The sequence below is a fragment of the Polyodon spathula genome, chromosome 2, assembly GCF_017654505.1.
Source record: "Polyodon spathula isolate WHYD16114869_AA chromosome 2, ASM1765450v1, whole genome shotgun sequence".
NCBI classification, from domain to species: Eukaryota; Metazoa; Chordata; class Actinopteri; order Acipenseriformes; family Polyodontidae; genus Polyodon; species Polyodon spathula.
Genome location: NC_054535.1, coordinates 6256211 through 6276258, shown reverse-complemented (window position 1 = coordinate 6276258; position 20048 = coordinate 6256211). Strand labels below are relative to the sequence as shown.

General features: G+C 44.1%; 1 protein-coding gene across 8 annotated transcripts in view; it reads right to left on the bottom strand.

Annotated features, from left to right (window-relative positions):
- Positions 1–20048, bottom strand: part of LOC121329510 (LIM and calponin homology domains-containing protein 1-like) — a 125810-nt gene that overhangs the window by 31540 nt on the left and 74222 nt on the right. For 7 of the 8 annotated variants that reach the window (XM_041275104.1, XM_041275120.1, XM_041275111.1 and 4 more), the window contains 6 exons: positions 19051–19368; positions 10001–10270; positions 8643–8912; positions 5009–5278; positions 3547–3864; positions 2683–2991 (listed from right to left, as the gene is read on the bottom strand). In XM_041275104.1, the coding sequence (XP_041131038.1) occupies positions 2683–2991; positions 3547–3864; positions 5009–5278; positions 8643–8912; positions 10001–10270; positions 19051–19368 (1755 nt within the window). The remainder of the gene's footprint in view (positions 1–2682; positions 2992–3546; positions 3865–5008; positions 5279–8642; positions 8913–10000; positions 10271–19050; positions 19369–20048) is intronic. The other variant, XM_041275147.1, reaches the window with a different exon arrangement.

Sequence of the window (20048 nt, the reverse complement as noted above, 5' to 3'; positions counted from 1 at the left end):
TTATTTATTGATTAACATTGTATCTGGTCCCTAACTACACCTTAGAGAACACTTCAGCTATAAGAGCACTTCACTTGCTTCCCGAGGGGTGTTCTCTTAGCCGGAGAATACTGTAAAACATACAGTACAAGGTAACAACAGTAGACCATGGGAAATAGGATGGGATTATCAGGACCTTGCATTATAGGGGATGCAGTCACAAAATGGTACTCAAAAGTGACCACAACAATGCCTATAACTGTTGTTACACGGTATAGAGGTATATACAGCTGAAATGACTTTGGAACCACCCTGTACCGAACCCAGGATAAAACACCAGATCTGTAAGACTGTTCCACCAGAGGTAAAATAGATCATGCACTCCAAGTTATATATCCTCGCAACTAAATTAAAAACCAAGAGACACAGACAGGTAAACACAACTCGGCAAAAACATTTTGTTAAAACGTGCTTGACATTAGTTATGAAACAGCAGCCACAGTTCCCAGGGGGTGACTAATTTCTACTGATTACAGACAGACAAGTGGTGCGTTCCCCTTGGCTCAGTCTTTAGAAAAGCTTGGAGTTCCCGTTTTAGAACATACCAGCCTGACCACCTTGTTAACCACTGTATAATTCCCAGCTTGACTGGATTTGACCGAAAAGTAATCATTACCGAATGGGTGAGTGTACCAAAGCAGTTGCAAGGGCAAGACTGCAGACGACTGGAATGCTGCAAGGCTAAGCCAAAGGCTGCCCTGTGCCTTATCATTCGGAACCCCACTAAAAAGCAGCTAGCCTGTATTGTAAGAGACAATTGAGAAATTGCCCTTAAACAATGTAGTTCCAAAACCATGGTTTTGAGGATTAGTGACATTAAGTCTGTAGAACCTATTGAAGGTATGGGGAGTAGCCCACACCACTGCATTGCAAATGTCTCTGACAGATGCATCTTGTAATAAAAGTCCACAAAGTTGCCATGCCCCTGGTGGAATGGGCAGTTAACTTTTCTGGAGGGGGCAAGTTGGCTTGCTCATAGGCAGTCCTGACTCTGTCTGCTATCCATTTGGACAGCCTCTGCTTAGACAGGGCCTGACCATGGAAGAAGACAATTGTTCGGACTGCCTCCAACTTTTTATCCTGTCAGCACAGTACGCTAGGGTCCGCACTGGGCAGAGCATATGGAGCTGTCGCTCCCTGTCAGACTGGAAAGGAGGAGGACGGAAAGCCTCCAATTCCACAGACTGGTTGACGTAACGCCGAGATAGTCTTCAGCAGAAAGGCAGGATTGGTTAAGAGCACGACCTTTGTCCTGGCCTCTGTAAAAATTAAGCAGGCTTTTGCAATAGAGAATGCCTGCATCTCACTTACCTGCTTTGCGGAGGTGATAGCCAACAAGAAAGCCGCTTTAAACAATCAATATTTCAACTCAGCTGAATGCAATTTCCTTCATAGGCGGCTGAAGCCACCAAGCCACCTTCAAAAATGGACCTGCCAGGAAGTGAGCTCCTACAGAGACCGAGTTAATATTAACCCTCTAAACCCAGAACGCCCGTCAGCAGCCATGCTGTAAATTACTAGAACGCCCGCCAGCGCCCGTGTTTTTTTTCAGGTGCTGCAATAGTCATTATCGCATCAGCATACTCAAATCACAGAAGGGATTCACTTCCCCTGGAAGTGATAATGACATATGTTCACATTTGAACTTTTGAAGCTATCTACGTTTGAAGTATACCAAAACAAAGAAACTAAGAGCCTATGGGCCTCATTCACTAAACAGCGGTACCGTGTTTTGCAAGCAGGAAGCCACATCAATGTGTGCTTTGTGCGCCTGCTGTATTCACTAGCCAGTGGCAGGCAACCTAGAGCATGGAAAATTCATTTAAATATAATGAATAATGTTAATGAATGGAAATGCATGCAAATTACGTCAGAAGATACCGCGAGGGAGGTATTTGATATGCAAACCATATTCACTTAAGGGTGCTAACTTTACTAGCTGCCTCAGCGTGTGTTAAAAGTACGTCTTATTGAAACCCGGTGGTGACACAGAAGCAGCAGAAGAGCTGCACAGGAGAGCAGAGATTCAGGGAGAGAATTTCAGACAAGGCGTGACTAGGGCTGTGTGAGGAGGAGGTAATAACTAGATACAGACTGAGCACAGATTATACTAGCCTTAATATGTAGGGTCCCGGAAAATTCATATCATCACAAATTTTACAGAAATCGTGTATTTGACTGCCTACTGTGAAAAATATACATTTTATTTTCCTTACAGTATTTTACATTACTCTTCACCTCCCCTGTTCATATCATACTTTTATCAAGTAGAAGCAACGCTACATTAGCTGTACACGGTCTGAGCATGCACTCCTTTTCATCCCTCGGGGGCGGGCCACGACTGCATCACAGGATGAAAGAGCAGCTTTGGTATACAATATTCAGGATTTGGGTCTTTAGGCGGTAAATACCCATTGGGTAATGGTTACATTTCATACTTGAAAGGGAACCATTTCTTTCTCCTTCCTTGGCTAAAGACCCAATGACCACAATCGCCAATGCAGTGTGTTAACACAGGGTTAGTTCCAATTAACAAAATTAAAAATTCAAATATAAAAACCATTTCAAACGTTAGGACCAAACACAAGCCTTTGTAGAGGAAAGCTAAAGGAAGCAGCTGCTCACATCAATATGCAGTCTAACCTCTGCTTTATTATCTCTTCTTTTATAGTCCCTTTGGGGCCCTCTTGCTTTGGCTGCAAGGACGCAGGCATAGGAAGGAACTTGTTAAAAGTGGGGCTGCTGGTTGTTTTCTGGAAGGCCCCAGTTCTGCGTGCCAGCATGTCGTCTTTCTCGGGATTGGGCTGCCTCTCCTCCTGTCCCTCCTCTTCACTGTCCTCTTGGGTCTCAGCAGGCCGCTGTGCCCACTCTTGTCGAGTTGGAGTACAGACCGCTTGTACAAATGAAGAGCTCCTGGGGCAACACTCGGCTGTGAATGACTGCTTAGGCTCACTTCCAGTACGACAAATCAGATAGGAGAGAGAGAGGCAAGGAAATAATGAGACAGGAATACAAGGCAGAATGAAAAGTAGAAACAAGTCACGCAAAAAAGGAAAACAACCAACAAGCCACCCTGCTTTTGATATACACAGTCAATACACCAGGTCAACCAGAAAAGTCAACAAACTGCTTTAGATTCTATGCCAGGGGGGAAAATGCTCCTCCACATCCTGTATTTGACAAAACGCTGAAAAACAAATCGTCCAATTGAAAAAACTACGTATCTCACTCCTGAATCATATTTACAAACCCTTTTGTCATTCCCATCACAATAGAGAGAGCCCACATCTGTGTTTTGTTACAGTATGTTTTCATACAAAGAAAACTATTATGAGGTGACCTGCTGCAACTCAGTACATACTTTGCTATTTCCTCCCACACCCCCACACACAAACAATATGGAGATGCTCCAAATTAAGTTCCTTCACAGACACACACACACACTTAAACACTGCAAATGCAAAGCGGCACCAATCCACCCAGCCCTGTTGCAGTGCCGCTGCATACCTGGCGACCTGTTCAATGTGCTGAATGCTATAGCTAGCAGCTGAAACAAGACATCTGCTGGCTTCAGCTTCACTGTGGCTTCCATATCCTGACGTCTCACTCTCCGATTCGGCCCTGGCAATGCTGAGCTTCTCCCAGCATTTCTGATCTATCTCCGTCACCGGGCCAAAATGTACAAAACGTTGCTTGCTGCCCAGAGCCTTTCTGTTTGCTCTGGCCCTGCGGCTGGCTAGATCGTCCAGAGCGGCAGTCTCTGCCTCTATTACAGGCAGGCCCTTGTCCATGCAAGCCTGGCAAAGGGGCTTTGAGGTTTCCTCACTGGACCAATGGAGTTAGGAAATAAAAGCACAGGAAAGTAGGTCAGAGAAACTTCACTGAGAAGAGATACAGTAACGAAAGTGAGAGACAGAAAAACCACTCGAAGAAAAACTTTTGTCTGAATGCATTCTTAAACAGAACATTCTTAAGCAGAACAAGAGACAGCTACTTTACTTTCTTTAATTAACCATACTGCGAAACACCTTTTAAACAACTCATTTTATACATAAATAGTTTCTTATATATTATTTTTATGGGAACAGTTGTTTCCTTGCATCCTAACTCACAACTGTTGTACTGACTACCAGACGTACCAGATCTGTACTTGAGACAGCACATGTTCTTTCATATAGTACAATGGTATGTGAACATCAATTCACTGTGAACACAAATAACTTGCGTTCATACATTAATATTTAATAGCAAACAATTATATATTTATGGTAAATTACGATGCATTCATGTTTCATGAATTTTACATTCATTCTGATTAGACTGCATTAGTACTAATCTCCATTTATAATATATATCATATTCATACTACACAAACATTTTGGATTCTCATAATTTCTTATTGAGTTTAACTATATCACAAATGCCACTTTACTCTGCTTGGCTGTTTGCTCACAAACACGTAAATGTGCTACATGCTGGTCTAGGAACAGCAGCTAATGTGGCAAAAGATTCAATTATCATCTTTAAGTGCTGCTGACAGAAGGCTGTTAGACCTTTTCCACTAACTGCTCTAGAGCAAACCGACTGGCAGGACAGGGTTCAGCTTTGCTGCGTAATGTCAGTAAAATCAGAACCAGAATCAGAATCATTACCCATTTGTCAAAAAAATGTACAGTAAAAAGTAATAAAACAGTATTGAATTGAAAAAAAACACCTTTCTTTAAAAAACTGAGAAACTAATCAGTAAAGGAAAAATCTATAATTTGCTTGATGCATTTAAAATGTACCCTTACCTAGTTTTCACCCTCTGTATGCAAAACAACTGCTCAAGGAAACAAAGAAGGAAAAGCCTCTGATAAAAATAGTACATGTATATTTTTACTGTACTGTTTTCTAGATTTGTACTATGAAGCAGTATCCTAATTCCATGATTTAAAAATCAGGCTTTCAGTTACAGAAGAACAGCCACCTGGTGTCTGTGGACAGCTTGAGCCTCTCCCATTTCTCCAGGTCAGACTGTGTAATGGAGGCCTTTACAAAGGGCTGGGTCTCTCTGTAGGGGGCAGGGCCACTCTGAGCTCTTCTTTTGGCCAGGTCATCTCTCTGCACATTGGGGACTGTCACCTGCCCCCCCTGCCCCTCCTCCTCAGAGTCATTCTGCACAGGCTTTAGGAAGAGGTTCTCTCTCCTCGTGAGGATCTCACTGGGGCCTGGGGACTGGACCTGGGCCTGACTCTCACTGAGCAATAAGAAGACCAGTATAAAAGAATGGACATGGAAACAATAACAATGAAAACATGAGTCTGATGTGTTATTGTAGTGCTCCTGAATGTGTCTAAAATGAAGGGAAAGTAAAAGAGAAAAAGAAAAAAATGACTGAAAAAGATTAGTGGCCAATGTGAGAAGAGCCAGGCATCAAAACTGCTTTTAAAAAGTACCAAGTAACTAAACAAACTGTTGTGATGTTTGACATTTTATGTAGTGTTATCATAAAATAATTGCATAGTTTTTAGCATTTAGTACTTTTCAGTAGCGGCTATAAGGACAGCATCACCATAATTAATGTATTCTTAACGTTAGAAAAACATTATTTAAGTATTTATCTTTCTGTTTTTGCACCATACTGCTGTAATAACAAAAGTGCACGACTTAATATAACTTGCAGCAATTCTGCAATCCGCAGCAATCTAAAAGCATCCGAGACACAGACCCAGAGCCTGAACACGGACCTTATACCTCACGATCAGCAAGCAAGCAAGAAGTCGCCCTTAATACTCTAGTTCCAAAACCAGGGTTTTTGTGTATCCATGGCCTAAGTCTGTAGAACCTAGTAAAGGTATGGGTAGTAACCCACACTGCTGCATTGCAAATGTCACTAACAGATGCACCCTGGAATAAATCCCACGAAGTTGCCATGCCCCTGAAAAAATTGCCAGTGAGCTTTCTGGAGGGGGCAAGTTCTGCATGTGTCTGCTATCCATTTGGACAGCCTCTACGTAGACAGGGCTTGACCATGTAACTTCGTCCCACAGCCGACAACATATTGTCCAGACGGAATCCAAATTTTTTTCCTGTCAACATAGCACGCCCGGGCCTGCCCTGGGCAGAGCGTATGCAGCTCCCTGTCAGACTGGAAGGAAGCCTCCAAATCCACAGAGCGATTGACATGGAATGCAGAGATAGTGCTTGGAAAAGACAGGATCAGTACAGAGCGTAACCCTTGTCCTGGCCTCTTAAGCAGGTTCTCACTAAGGAGAACCCCTGCATCTCGCTCACCCACTTTACGAAGGTGACAGAAAGCAAACAGTCGCTTCAGCGATAACATTTGAGCTCAGCTGAACGCGTTGGCTCAAATGGGGGCTTCAAGTGTGCATTGAGCATCACGTTTACCTCCAACAAGGGACAAATGTTCTTCATAGGCAGCTGAAGCCACCTAACAATGTTCAAATGCTCCACCTGTACCCGTACTGGAAAAGTGTGGACGCTGCTGAGGCACTTTTCAAGATGTCAAAAACTCTATTGTACAGACCCAGAAGACTCAATGCAGTCATTCAGGGGCCAGACCCAGAGCTCCAGGCTTGATGGGCAACATGCCATTAGATCTCCTGAGCCTGACTAAGCAGTTCACGGCATTGGGCAGTCACCACGGCTGGCCACTCAGGTTCTGCACTAGGGTTTAAGCCAATAAGGGGCTACTAGGAGCACCTTGGCCCGGTGCCCGATTTTCTCCACACACAGCGGGAGCAAGGCAAGCAGTGGGAAGGCATGTAACCGTTTCCTTGATCACTGTGCCACAAGGCATTTATCACCAGCGGGTCCCTGTCTCCTATTATGGAGATCCAGAGGGAACAGTGGGTTGATTCCTGGGAGGCAAGAGATCTCTCTCTATTCCTTGAACCCCAAATGAGGCTACCACCTCGGGGTTTACCTTCACTCTGAAGTAATGGGACCCTCCATGAGGAGTTTTCTTTCCCCCTGGGCAGATGTACTGGCCGAGAGAGTGGATTCTCATGTGCCCAGAGGCTGCTAGCACAAGGATAAAAACCCAGGCATTATGAAAATAGCAAGCAATGTACAGTAAGAATGTAGTTGCTTCCTCAGATTGCTAAAATCAGCAACTGGACTGTCAACAAGGTCTGGTCGGTACAGTAGTATACAATATTGTTGCTGCCCTCAAGGGGGCATCTGCTCAAGCAGCCATGCTGCTGTACAGTAATGTAACAGGGCATATGCTCTGTAGACCAGGGCACCTGCAAGACCACAGTGGTCCTTGATCAATGGCATAAGCTCCACTGTACAGGGAAAGCTTAACCGCAGTCACTTACTGTAACAGGCCTGGTTCAGTACACAGTACTTAGAACAAAAAACCAGGTGTCTCAGACAAACACAAGCAGCAATGCCGCTGTACAGTATGTTACAGGCAAAAGTACTGTAAGACAGATAAAAAAAGTGCAAGTCAGTACCCTCGGTATGGTGCGGTTCGGTGCTGGTACACCCGGTACGGTTCAGTGGTACACCCGGTACAGTTCAGTTAGGTTGGTACCCCGGTGCAGTAACCTCTTTCGCTGTTCGGTACATGTACCGGGTCGGAAACGGGGCAGGTCTGTGATCTGTGACCCACAGTTACCACAGAAACAATATATAGGGATGCCCACCTGTATAGCTTCAGGTAAACTCACACTGGGGGAAAGCGTGCGGTCAGAACCTGGACAGCCTTCGCAATGGTACTGCAAGCAGGGATCAAGGCAGCAACGAAGCACTGCGGGAAGGACTGCATGCAATCGAACTGATGCAGAGCTGAGCCTAGCAACTACTAGAATGGTAACCTCGTTCGATGTACAGAGTACCGGCGGGAACGTGAACAGGTCTGGACCTACAGTTACCACGGGAGCGATCTATAGGGACACCCACCTATAGCGCTTTTGGCTAACCCAATAGTCCGAGAACTGAGGAAAGTCTATTCTTAGAGCCCCAACAGTCTTCACAATAATTCTGCAAGCAAAACTAATATTGCAACGAGACACTGGGGGGAAAAATCTGCAAGCAGTTTAGCACAGAGTGCACGTCTTGGTCAAATGCAGGATTGCGTTCGTATTTCTGTGAAAAAAACTGAAAAACACACACAGAGAAACAAATTCTCACACAAAACAGTAACAATTCGATTATCATTAATTTTATATAATTTTTATAAGAATGGTACTTTGTTCCTCCAACATCTGTACAGTATAATGACCGGCAGAACTGAGAGCTCAGAATCGCTGAATGGCCTGTGGTTAGAAGGATGAGATCATTTTAATCTGTTTTCATTTATTTTCTTCCTTTATCCTTTATAAAAAGCAGATGATTAAAAATGTGGGTCACTAGGTTTAACTATCTTTTATTATAAAGGCACTTGTATTTATGGTATGGATGTCTTTTCAGATATTAAATATTTTATAATAAATCAATTAAAAAATGTATTGAGAAATCAGAATTAACACTGCAAAAAAAAAAATTCCACATCCCCGTGAATGAATCTGCTGAAAAAATAGTATGCTTCATTTCTTCCTGTTCTAATTCAACTGCCTAAACATGCTTTTCCTTAAGAGAGAAAGAACAGCCACCTGGTGTCTGTGGACAGCTTGAGCCTCTCCCATTTCTCCAGGTCAGACTGTGTAATGGAGGCCTTTACAAAGGGCTGGGTCTCTCTGTAGGGGGCAGGGCCACTCTGAGCTCTCCTTTTGGCCAGGTCATCTCTCTGCACATTGGGGACTGTCACCTGCCCCCCCTGCCCCTCCTCCTCAGAGTCATTCTGCACGGGCTTTAGGAAGGGGTTCTCTCTCCTCGTGAGGATCTCACTGGGGCCTGGGGACTGGACCTGGGCCTGACTCTCACTGAGCAGACAAACAATCACACCAGTCCAGTTAGGAGGGAAAAAAGTGGAAAAACAAACAATGTCTTTGTTATTTTAAGGTCAGGATTTAAAGACAGGATAAGAAAAAAGGAAACAGAAAATGATGACAAGGTGGACAGGTAAGAAGTAGAATTAGTTCCAAGGACTTCTGGTATCCCTACTGTATAAGGTATTGCATTTGTTCATTTCATATGCCGGTGTGCACTATTTTTATTTTTAAATTACCACCTATTTTATATTCAAATTTTCTTTTTTAATGTATTCTTAATGTTAGCAAAACATCAGAAGTATTTATCTTTGTTTTTGCGCCATCCTGCTGTAATAACAAAACTGTACCACTTAATATGACTTGCAGCAATTCTGCAATCAGCAGGAATCTAAAAGCATCCGAGAAACAGACCTGGAGCCTGAACACGGACCTGATACCTCACAATCAGCAAGCAAGCATCGTAACCAGCGTTCAAAAGGATCCAATCCATTTGCATAGGTAGTTAATAGCACTTTGATCTCACTGCCTCAATTATCTGCAGTGATTAGAATCACATGTAACCTCATCTCACTTTCAGGGCTCAGCATCATGTTACAAATGCTTGTCTAAGATATGAACCACTGAGATGAAAAGCAAAACTCTCAGGTAAGACGTAACTGATGACAATAATTCAATGGTACTTTGTTCCTCCAACATCTGTACAGTATAATGACCGACAGAACGGAAGCTCTCAGAATCGTTGAATGGCCTTTGGTTAGAAGGATCAGATCTTTTTAATCTGTTTTTTTAATTACATTTCTTCCTTTATGTAAAGCAGATGATTAAAAATGTGGGTCACTAGGTTTAACTATCTTTTATTATAAAGGCACTTGTATTTATGGTATGGATGTCTCTTCAGATATTAAATATTTTATAATAAATCAATTAAAAAATGTATTGAGAATCAGAATTAACACTGCAAAAAAAAAATTCCACATCCCCGTGAATGAATCTGCTGAAAAAAATAGTATGCTTCATTTCTTCCTGTTCTAATTCAACTGCCTAAACATGCTTTTCCTTAAGAGAGAAAGAACAGCCACCTGGTGTCTGTGGACAGCTTGAGCCTCTCCCATTTCTCCAGGTCAGACTGTGTAATGGAGGCCTTTACAAAGGGCTGGGTCTCTCTGTAGGGGGCAGGGCCACTCTGAGCTCTCCTTTTGGCCAGGTCATCTCTCTGCACATTGGGGACTGTCACCTGCCCCCCCTGCCCCTCCTCCTCAGAGTCATTCTGCACGGGCTTTAGGAAGGGGTTCTCTCTCCTCGTGAGGATCTCACTGGGGCCTGGGCACTGGACCTGGGCCTGACTCTCACTGAGCAGACAAACAATCACACCAGTCCAGTCAGGAGGGAAAAAAGCGGAAAAACAAACAGATTATGTGTTTGTTATTTCAAGGATAGGATTTAAAGACAGGGGAAGAAAAACAGAAACAGAAAATGATGACAAGAAGGACTGGTAAGAAGTAGAATTAGTTCCAGGTACTTCCGGTATCCCTACTGTATAAAGCAGTGTTCCGCATTTCCGGTTTATTCCGAATTTTACCGAATTACAGTATTTTTATTTTATTTTATTTTTTTAACTGATTTTGTCTATTATTTTCTAGGAAACACACAATATTTTGATTGTAATACTGTTATATTTCGACTCCGACAATGAAATAAGCAGCCCTGCATTACATCCTAGGATACAGCAGACGTTTAGATGTCAGAGGATCAAATAACGTTCAAAACATGGTTCTCTGTCACTTTACAAACACATTATCACCTGATTATGTTGGCCAATCAAAGTCTACTTATTGCGGCAATTGCTGGGCATAATAACTACTAGCTTGATCAGAACTCAAAAATATAATATTTTTAGTGGATGGAGAGAAAACGTAAATCAGTTAATGAATATTCAAAAGAAAACTAATGTTTGAAGTATATAAAAAGCAAAAATAGCAGGTGGTTCAGGTGAGGCAGAGGATGCATACCGCTGCTAATACTGCTGTACTGAGGTACATGTTCGCACTGACAATAAAAGAACATACTGAATAATAAGCAACACATTAAACTAAAACAATAAAGTGAACTGAGAGACAAGCAATCTTTAATAAAAGACAGTGCATAATAATTAGTTAATGAGTTTGTCAGAGCACTGTGCTTTGCTTGACGGCCACGGTTTATTGCAGAGGTGTGCATTGGTGAATTTGTGTGACGGTACTGTCCCTCAGCTAAAACACTGCCAATCTTAATCAGAAGTATTTAACAGAATATGGTGGTGCTTTAGTTGGAACGCACTGATGGAAATGTCCAATGTGATTTCTGACGTATCTCCCGATGGCTTGCACCGCCCACTTCTGTCAATTTTCTTTTCTTTTTATGATTTCAAGGTGAATAAACCTGGCTTGTTTTGTGCTGATGTCATGTTCATAACTGCTGTAGATACTAATTCCGTCAGCACAGCAAAGCCCAAACATTCGCAAAGTACCAGCTAACTTGGGGAAAATGTGACTTCGAGTTGCATAGATTCTGCTTCATCATATATGCCAGGGACATTAAAGTTAATCAGAAACCAGAACTGCCATGGATCATATTACACATGTCAAGTGTGTATACCGAGATATTTCCATGATTTTTCAATTTAAAACTATTTTTTTTATATATGTAAAATGCTGAACAACACTATGTATAAGGTATTGCATTTTTTCATTTCATATGCTGGTATGCACTTTGTTTTAACACCTTGTTGTATTTGTTATTAAATAAACAAACAAAAAATATTTTTTATGCTGTATATACTCTTGTCAAATGTTATGATAAAACCAATGGGTTTGGAACACTCCTATTGTAGATGTCAGATACTGTAGCAGTAAAGTTAGAGTTGTCTACCTTGGCAGCATGCCAGTCTCCTCAGGGCTTACAAAATCAATGTAACAGCACAGTTCTCAACACAGGATCCCCAGTTGTCTCATATTCTGAGCTGTGGAATATCTACAAAGTGATGTAACTTTCAGCCTCTCAAACAACACCTGTTTTGTACATACACTTCCGTAGCAATGACTACTATTAATGTATGTTTTTGCGTATTTGAAAGAGAAGGCATTTGTTTAAAAAGTGTCTGTATCCATGTTGCTAGTTAGGGAGTGGTATTTTGCTACTGTACTGATCTACCTTTCAACACCACACAGGCTGCAACACAGCTCTCCCTCTCTCTCTCTCCCTCTCCCTCTCCACACCACACAGGCTGCAGCACAGCTCTCTCTAACCTCTCTCTCTCTCTCTCAACACCACACAGGCTGCAGCACAGCGCTCTCTCTCTTGCTCTCGCTCTCTCCCTCTCTCTCTCACCACCACACAGGCTGCAACACAGCTCTCCCTCTCTCTCCCTCCCTCCCCCTCTCTCTCAACACCACACAGGCTGTAGCACAGCTCTCTCTCTCTCTCTCTCTCTCTCTTTCTCGTGGAGGATTGTGGGAAGGGCTTGCAGAGAGGTGGAACGCCGGTGCGGTAGGACCGGGAAATTTAAAATTTTATTTATTTAGTTTGATAGTTACTTAGTTGTTCTTTTTGGGTGTTTGTTTGTTCGTAGGTTAGTGGTGTGTGTGTGTGTGTTTGTTTGTTTGTTGGGTGGTGGTGTGTGTTTGGAGATCCCGTTATGGGGTCTCGTTCAGGAGGGCTGGGGGCTCTCACCCGCCGACACGGGGTCCGTTGCCTGCCTGACCCCGGGGTTTCGGTGGAGGAGTGCCTGCTGGCAGTAGGAGAGGTGGTGGGGTTTGAGAATATTATGTCGGCGTCAAGAATGAATAAAGCGCTGGTAATATTTTTAGTGGAGGTGTCTTTGGTACACAAGCTGGTAGAGGAAGGATTTACAGTGAAAGGTGAATTTGTTCAGGTTTCCCCTCTAGTAACCCCGGTTACGAAAGTTATTATTTCTAATGTGCCTCCGTTTTTAAAAAATGAGCAATTAGTTTAAGGGAATCCCGCTGGGGTGCAAAAATAACAGCGTTAGGCACGTCATGTCGTTTAGAAGGCAGGTGTTTGTCTTACTAAATGATCCTAATCAAGTCATTAATGTTGCCTGGAATTTTAACGTGGAAGGGATGAATTGTGTGGTGTTCGTCAGTTCCGAAACGATGAGGTGTTTTTACTGTGGAGAACAGGGACACCAGAGGAAAGCCTGCCCGAGAAAGGAGGCTAGAGCGGAGACAGGGCAGGATCAGGGCGATGCTGGCGGGGAGGAAGTCGGGGGTGTTGGGGGTGAGCGGGAGGAAGAGTCGGCTCCTGCACCGCAGCCGCAGAGCGAGCCCGTGCTGACCGAGGAGGGGGCGATCCAGAAGGAAACCGGAGCAGAACCACCAACACCACGGCCTCGCACAAAGAGACCCAGCCGCAGCCTGTCACCGACGGGTTCGGAGGATAATACCGCTACTACTGAGAATGGTGAAGAATCATTCAAGGTAGTAGCGAAAAAGACACGATTTCAACGGAAGGCTGCAGAGCTGCCGGATGGCAGAGCGCAGCCAGTGCAGAACTCCGAACCCGTGCAGACAGGGAGACTGCGGGCTCCAGACGGGGCGTCAGTCCCTCCCAACGCGGAGGAAGAGAGCACAGCGCAGGGTGAGCCGGGCGCGGTGCAAGACTCTCCGCTAGCTGAATCTCAGCCGCCTGAAATAGTGACGGCTGTGGCAGAGACCGGTGTCGAGGAGTCGGAGGGAGCTGCGGAGGAGCGGATTCTCGGGGGCGAGCGAGAGGACAGCGCGGATGAGATGGAGGGGGAGCTCTCTGACTCCTCGCTTATCTCAGACATCCCTGATAGCCAACCCGTCAGTAAGAAAAAGTTATACACGCTTGAGCAGGTAAATGATTTTATGATAGAAACAAAAGGGAAAAGGGGAGTAGAAATAGAGAGTTTTTTTCCCTGATCTAAGGTTATTTCTCCACTCCGCTCACGTTATAACAAGGAAAGCCACAATAGAAGAATTTGATCAGCCAAAACGTTATAGATTAAAAAAAATTGTTCAGAAAATTAAAAAGGATCTTAAAAGTGGTTCAAAATCTCTTGTTTAAAAATGGCTGTGTTTTATGAAACTTCTTTTATTACTTGTTTTAGTGTGTTAGTTTTTTTAGCTATGATGGAAAGGTGCGTTTTTGTTTCTTTTAATCTAAACGGCTGCAGACAGTCTTTTAAGAGGGCGCAGCTAGTCGAGTTTTTAGAGCAGAAGCAGGCGGGGGTGGTGTTTCTGCAGGAAACGCACTCGGATCAGGAGAATGAGGAGGCGTGGCGAGCGGAGTGGGAGGGGCTGTGCGTGATGAGTCACGGCGCTAGTACTAGTGCAGGAGTAGCCGTGCTTTTTAAACCCAGCCTGGGGGCAGTTTTACTAGATATGGATGAAATCGAGAAAGGGAGGATTTTAAAAGTAAGAGCTAGGCTGGGCAGTACAGTGTATGTTTTTATTAATATTTATGCCCCCAATAGAGGGGGCGAACGAATTTTATTTTTTAAGAAATTAAAGCAAGCTCTTTTTAATATTAATAATAATGATGTGGTGGTAGTAGGAGGAGATTTTAATTGTACTGTTAATTTTAATATTGATAGAAATAATGATGAACCACACCCTCAGTCCTCCAGAGAGTTGGCTGCATTGTTAGAGTCCAGTGACCTGGTTGACATATGGAGATGCCTGCACCCCAGTTCAAGACAATACACCTGGTCTCAGTATCACACAGACTGTGTATATAGAGCAAGACTAGACCGGTTTTATACTTCTAAAAACGATTTAAATAAATTTATCAAAGCAAGAATCATCCCCAGTAGTCTCTGACCACCACTGTCTATTAATTACAGTAATAATTCAATCAGAACCCCACAGAGCATCTTACTGGCATTTCAATGTAAAATTATTACAAGATGTAAAATTTAAGCAACAATTCAAACTTTTTTGGATAATTTGGAAAAAAGAAAAAGCACAATATAAAGATTTAAGACAGTGGTGGGACATTGGCAAAATACAAATTAAATGTTTTTGTCAACAATATACTATAAATGCAACCAGGTCACTGAACACAGCCGTGAGAGAACTGGAGTCCAAAATCCTCCTCCTAGAGGAAAGTTTAAATTCAGAATTTAAAGAACAGACCCTGGAGAACCTAAAAGAGCAGAAAATCGCGCTGGGGAGCTTGCTGAAGGAAAGAGTGAAGGGGGCGATTGTGCGTTCCAGATTCATGGAGTTGAGAGACATGGATGCCCCCACTAGTTTCTTCTTCAACCTGGAGAGGAAGAGAGCGGACAGTAGACAGCTGTGTTGTATCAGGACTCCTGGTGGGAAAGAACTGCACACCCGGGAGGAAATCAGCAGAGAGGCGGTGCGTTTTTACAAGGAACTTTATAATAAAGAACTGTGCAACATAGAGGACACTGAGCGGCTGCTCCAGGGGTTACCCAGCCTCAGTGAGAAGGAGCAGATTCAGCTGGACGCACCGCTGACCCACCAGGAGATGACCGCCGCTGTCAAGCAGCTCTCCAGCGGAAAGGTTCCCGGGATCGATGGACTGCCAGCAGAATTTTATAATAATTTCTGGGATATAATGGGGGAGGATTTGCTCCAGGTTCTGAGAGAGAGCCTCAGCCACAAGGAACTGCCTCTTAGCTGCCGTAGGGCAGTGGTTACACTGCTGCCCAAGAAGGGAGACCTTTGCCAGCTTAAAAATTGGAGACCTGTGTCAATTTTATGTTCTGATTTAAAGATTTTATCCAAAACAATCGCTAATAGATTAAAAAGTGTTATTGGAACTGTAATACATATGGATCAAACATATTGTATACCGGGTCGCTCTATTTTTGATAACTTGTTTTTTATTCGAGATTTTTTAACTGTAAGTGATATTTGTGATTTTAATGTAGGAATGGTCTCCCTGGATCAAGAGAAGGCTTTCGACAGAGTCGACCACACCTACCTCTTTCATACACTGGAAGCCTTCGGGTTCGGTCCTGGTTTTATTTCTTATATTCGGCTTTTATATTCCAACATTTTTAGTATTTTAAAGATCAACAATGGGCTGAGTCAGCCCTTCCCAGTGTGCAGGGGTATAAGGCAGGGCTGTGCCCTGTCTGGTATGCTGTATTCACTGGTTATAGAGCCCCTGCTGCACCTGCTGAGGGTCAGGTTATCTGGATGGACAGTGCCCTCCTCGCCCTCCACACCCTCCTCTGCCACAGTGAAGGTGTCTGCCTACGCAGACGATGTGACTGTGTTTGTGAGTGGGGATGCAGATGTCCAAGCGCTGCAGCAGACTCTAAATGAGTTCCAGAGAGCATCTTCTGCCAGAGTAAACTGGGCAAAATGTGACACCTTCCTGTCAGGCAGCTGGGATGAGGGCACCCCTCCTTTCCTGCCTGAGGGGCTGAAATGGAACAGAACAGGTATTAAAGTGTTGGGGGTGCACCTCGGAACAGAAAACTACATGAAAAAGAACTGGGAGGGTTTGTTGGACAGGGTGAGGGGGCGGCTGCAGAGGTGGAAGGGACTGCTGGCTCAACTGTCCTTCAAGGGCCGGGTGCTTGTTATTAATAATCTGGTGGCCTCTAGCTTGTGGCACAAGCTGGTATGCCTGGACCCACCCCAGGGCCTGGTGAAGGAGATCCAGAGAGTGTTGCTGGAGTTCTTTTGGAGCGGGAGACACAGTTTGAGGCCGGCAGTCCTCTACCTCCCTAGTGATGAGGGGGGGCAGGGGCTAGTCAGCATTGCCAGCAGGGTGGCAGCCTTCAGACTGCAGGCGGTTCAGAGACTCCTGTACACTGAGGAGGAGGCTCATTGGAAGAGGCTGGCCTGTTTCCTTCTCAATAGATTTGGGGGGCTGGGGTTAGGAAAACACCTGTTTTTAATTGAGAACACCAGTTTTAGTAAAGCAGGACTTCCTCCTTTTTATCAAAGTATTTTAAAAGCCTGGCAGCTGGTGAGGGTGGAAAGGGATGTGGAGTCCTTGACAGGGCAGGACCTGTTTGAGGAGCCCCTATTTTTTAATCCACTCTTTCCAGTTAAGTTCCTCCAGTCGATGACGCTCTGTGCCAGTTTTTTAAAAGCAGGTGTAACCAGGATGGTCCACCTGTTAAACCTTGAGCTCTCCTGCTGGCTAACTGCCTCCCAGCTAACTGCACAGCTAGGCTGGCACTCAGAGAGGCTTGCAGAAAGACTGATGGGTGAGTTGAGGGGCTGCCTCTCCCCGCGGCTCAAGGCAGTCCTGAGGGAGGAGTTGTCCAGAGGCACAGAGCAGAGACAGCTTTCCTTATTTCCAGGGATGATCGTGTCACCAGCAGTAGGTGAGGAAGGTGAGGGCGGTGGAGAGAATGGAGGGACTTTGCTTAAATTGCAGAATGTGGAGGAAATTATCTTTCACACAATGAATGGAAAACATATATACAAATTGTGTGTTAAAGCCACAGAGTATAGTAGGCTAAGGGGTCTGGTAGACTCTAAGTGGCGAGCTTACTTGGCTGTAGAGGAGGGGCACAGGCCGGTGTGGAGGGTGCTGTACAAGCCGCCTCTCGCCAAGAGAGTGGGGGACCTGCAGTGGAAGATTCTACACTGCATTGTGTCCACAGGCAGGTTTCTCCATAGAGTGGACCCCAGCATCAGTGAGCAGTGCACTTTTTGCTCAGCAGAGGAAACTCTCTTTCATGCCTACAGTGAGTGTGAGAGGCTGCGGCCACTTTTTAATTTACTGCAGGGAATCCTGAATAATTTAGGGGTCGTTTTTAGTAAGGAGCTTTTTATTTTTGGGGTTCTATACAGTTTTAAAATGAAAAACAGGTGTGTTCTTATTAATTTTTTAATTGGACAGGCAAAATTGGCTATTTTAAAGACAAGGAAAAATCAACTCTCTGGTTCTGGACTGACCAGTTTAGTGGTTCAGTTCAGGGTGCTCGTGGTCAGCCAGATCAGAGTAGAGTTTGAGTATTTTAAACTGGTCAGTAACCTGGAGGACTTTCAGGAGAGGTGGTGTGTGGGAGACGCCTTGTGTGCTGTGAGTGAGGAGGGGGAGCTCCAATTTTTGTTCTAATTTTATTTAATTTTTGTTTTACAGTGTTTTATTTTGGCTTTTATCTGTTTTCAACAAAGAAAAAAACACTGTTTAATATTGATTTTTTAATGATCCTTTTATTTTGTTTAAAATCTGTTTTTAAGGAGAACACGATGTATTTTAGGATTTTTTAAATTTTGCTCAGGCAGTAGGAATCTTAACTTTTGTTATGTTTTACCTTTATTTGAATTTTAATGGATTTTATTTGGAATATTTAAATAAAGGATCTTAAAGTCAAAGTCTCTCTCTCTCTCAACACCACACAGGCTGCAGCACAGCTCTCTCTCTCTCTCTCCCTCTCTCCCTCAACACCACACAGGCTGCAACACAGCTCTCCCTCCCTCTCTCTCTCTCTCTCTCTCTCTCTCTTTCTCTCAACACCACACAGGCTGCAGCACAGCTCTCTCTCTCTCTCTCTCTCTCTCTCTCCTCTCTCTCTCTCTCTCTCTCTCCTCTCTCTCTCTCTCTCTCTCTCTCTCTCTCTCTCACTCTCTCTCTCAACAACTCTCTCTCCCTCTCTCTCTCAACAACACCCAGGTTGCAGCACAACTCTCTCTCTCCCTCCCTCTCCCTCTCTCTCAACAACACACAGGCTGCAGCACAGCTCTCTCTCTTCCTCCTCTCCCTCTCCTCTCTCTCATCAGGTGCAACACAGCACACAGTCTCCTCTCTCTCTCTCTCTCTCTCTCTCTCTCTCTCAACAACACACAGGCTGCAGCACAGCTCTCTCTCTCTCTCTCCCTCAACAACACACAGGCTGCAGCACAGCTCTCTCTCTCTCTCTCTCTCTCTCTCTCTCTCTCTCTCTCTCTCTCTCTCTCTCTCCCTTCTTGACACACAGCAGTAGTTTTTCACTTAAGTGTTTATAACCCCAGGCTTGGTTCAAAGATGTGACAAAAGTGTGGGCATGCTGTTAACTGTCATATTTCCCCAATAGCATTCACGACAAATACCCCTTAACTACAATGTATCTAGACCCATGCAGCTTTTAGGTAAGTGTGACATCAAGAAGAAAAGAAAATCTATGCAGCACCTGGTCACTCCTTGCTGTTGCCTATCTAGTGAGCTGCTTGTAATGCGGTGGGTGGCTTTCTTTATGTTCTCCCATTTTTCCTCACTCTTTGAGCACGGCATTGGTAAAAACTGGTTGTGTGGAACTTTGGGTTTGAGCTGGTTCATTCTGGCTTTCCTGGAGGCCAGGTCATCCTTCTCGATGTCCGGCAGTCTCTGCTCCTGCTCCTCCTCCTCCGAGTCAGACTCTCTCCCCTGCTGGTGCTTTAGAAAGTCGTTATCTCGACGGAGGATTATATCCAGAGGGGCTGACTGGCTTTCTTCAATGACTGGCTTTGGGCTGACACGCAGAGGGTTGAAAAGGTAGATTTTATTCCACACTGGGCTGAAATGCACGTACTGTTCATGCTGTTAGTAGAAAACATCCCCAAGAAAAGAAAACCGAGCTGTAAGTCGAAGCCACTCAACCTCACTCCAAATCAGGTTACCACATAAGAGTCCGGCAAACCACCCAGTTGCACTCGGGAGCGATAAATGAAAACACAGGCTTCCAAATGTGAGTTAAAGGAATTCCTGTTTGTCTGGCCAAATGTCAGATTCCAGTGCCCAAGGTGTAGCTGGCTGTATCTAATTCATGTCTTTTGTTTAAAATGAAGCTCTATTTATTTTTTATGGCCTATTAAATCATACCAAAAGCATTATAAGTCTAGACATAAAAACCCTCGGTGGAACCATATAAGTTTTTTTTCACCTTTTGCCAACCATAGGGTCTTATTATTCTATGTATTAAGACAAGTGTTTCTGAATAGTAATAATTAAGAAACTAAAAACACACATGCAAGATCAAATGTCAGGAATCTTTCAGATATTCTGAAACTTTTTCCTGGTTTAAATTAAAAATGTTATTTCTTTGTAGTTTTCTTGTGAACGATGAAACTGTGTTCATGTTTACTGTGGCAGCTACAGTCATGAGAATATGTTAGGAGTATGGTACTGTGCGTACAACCATAATATTTCCAT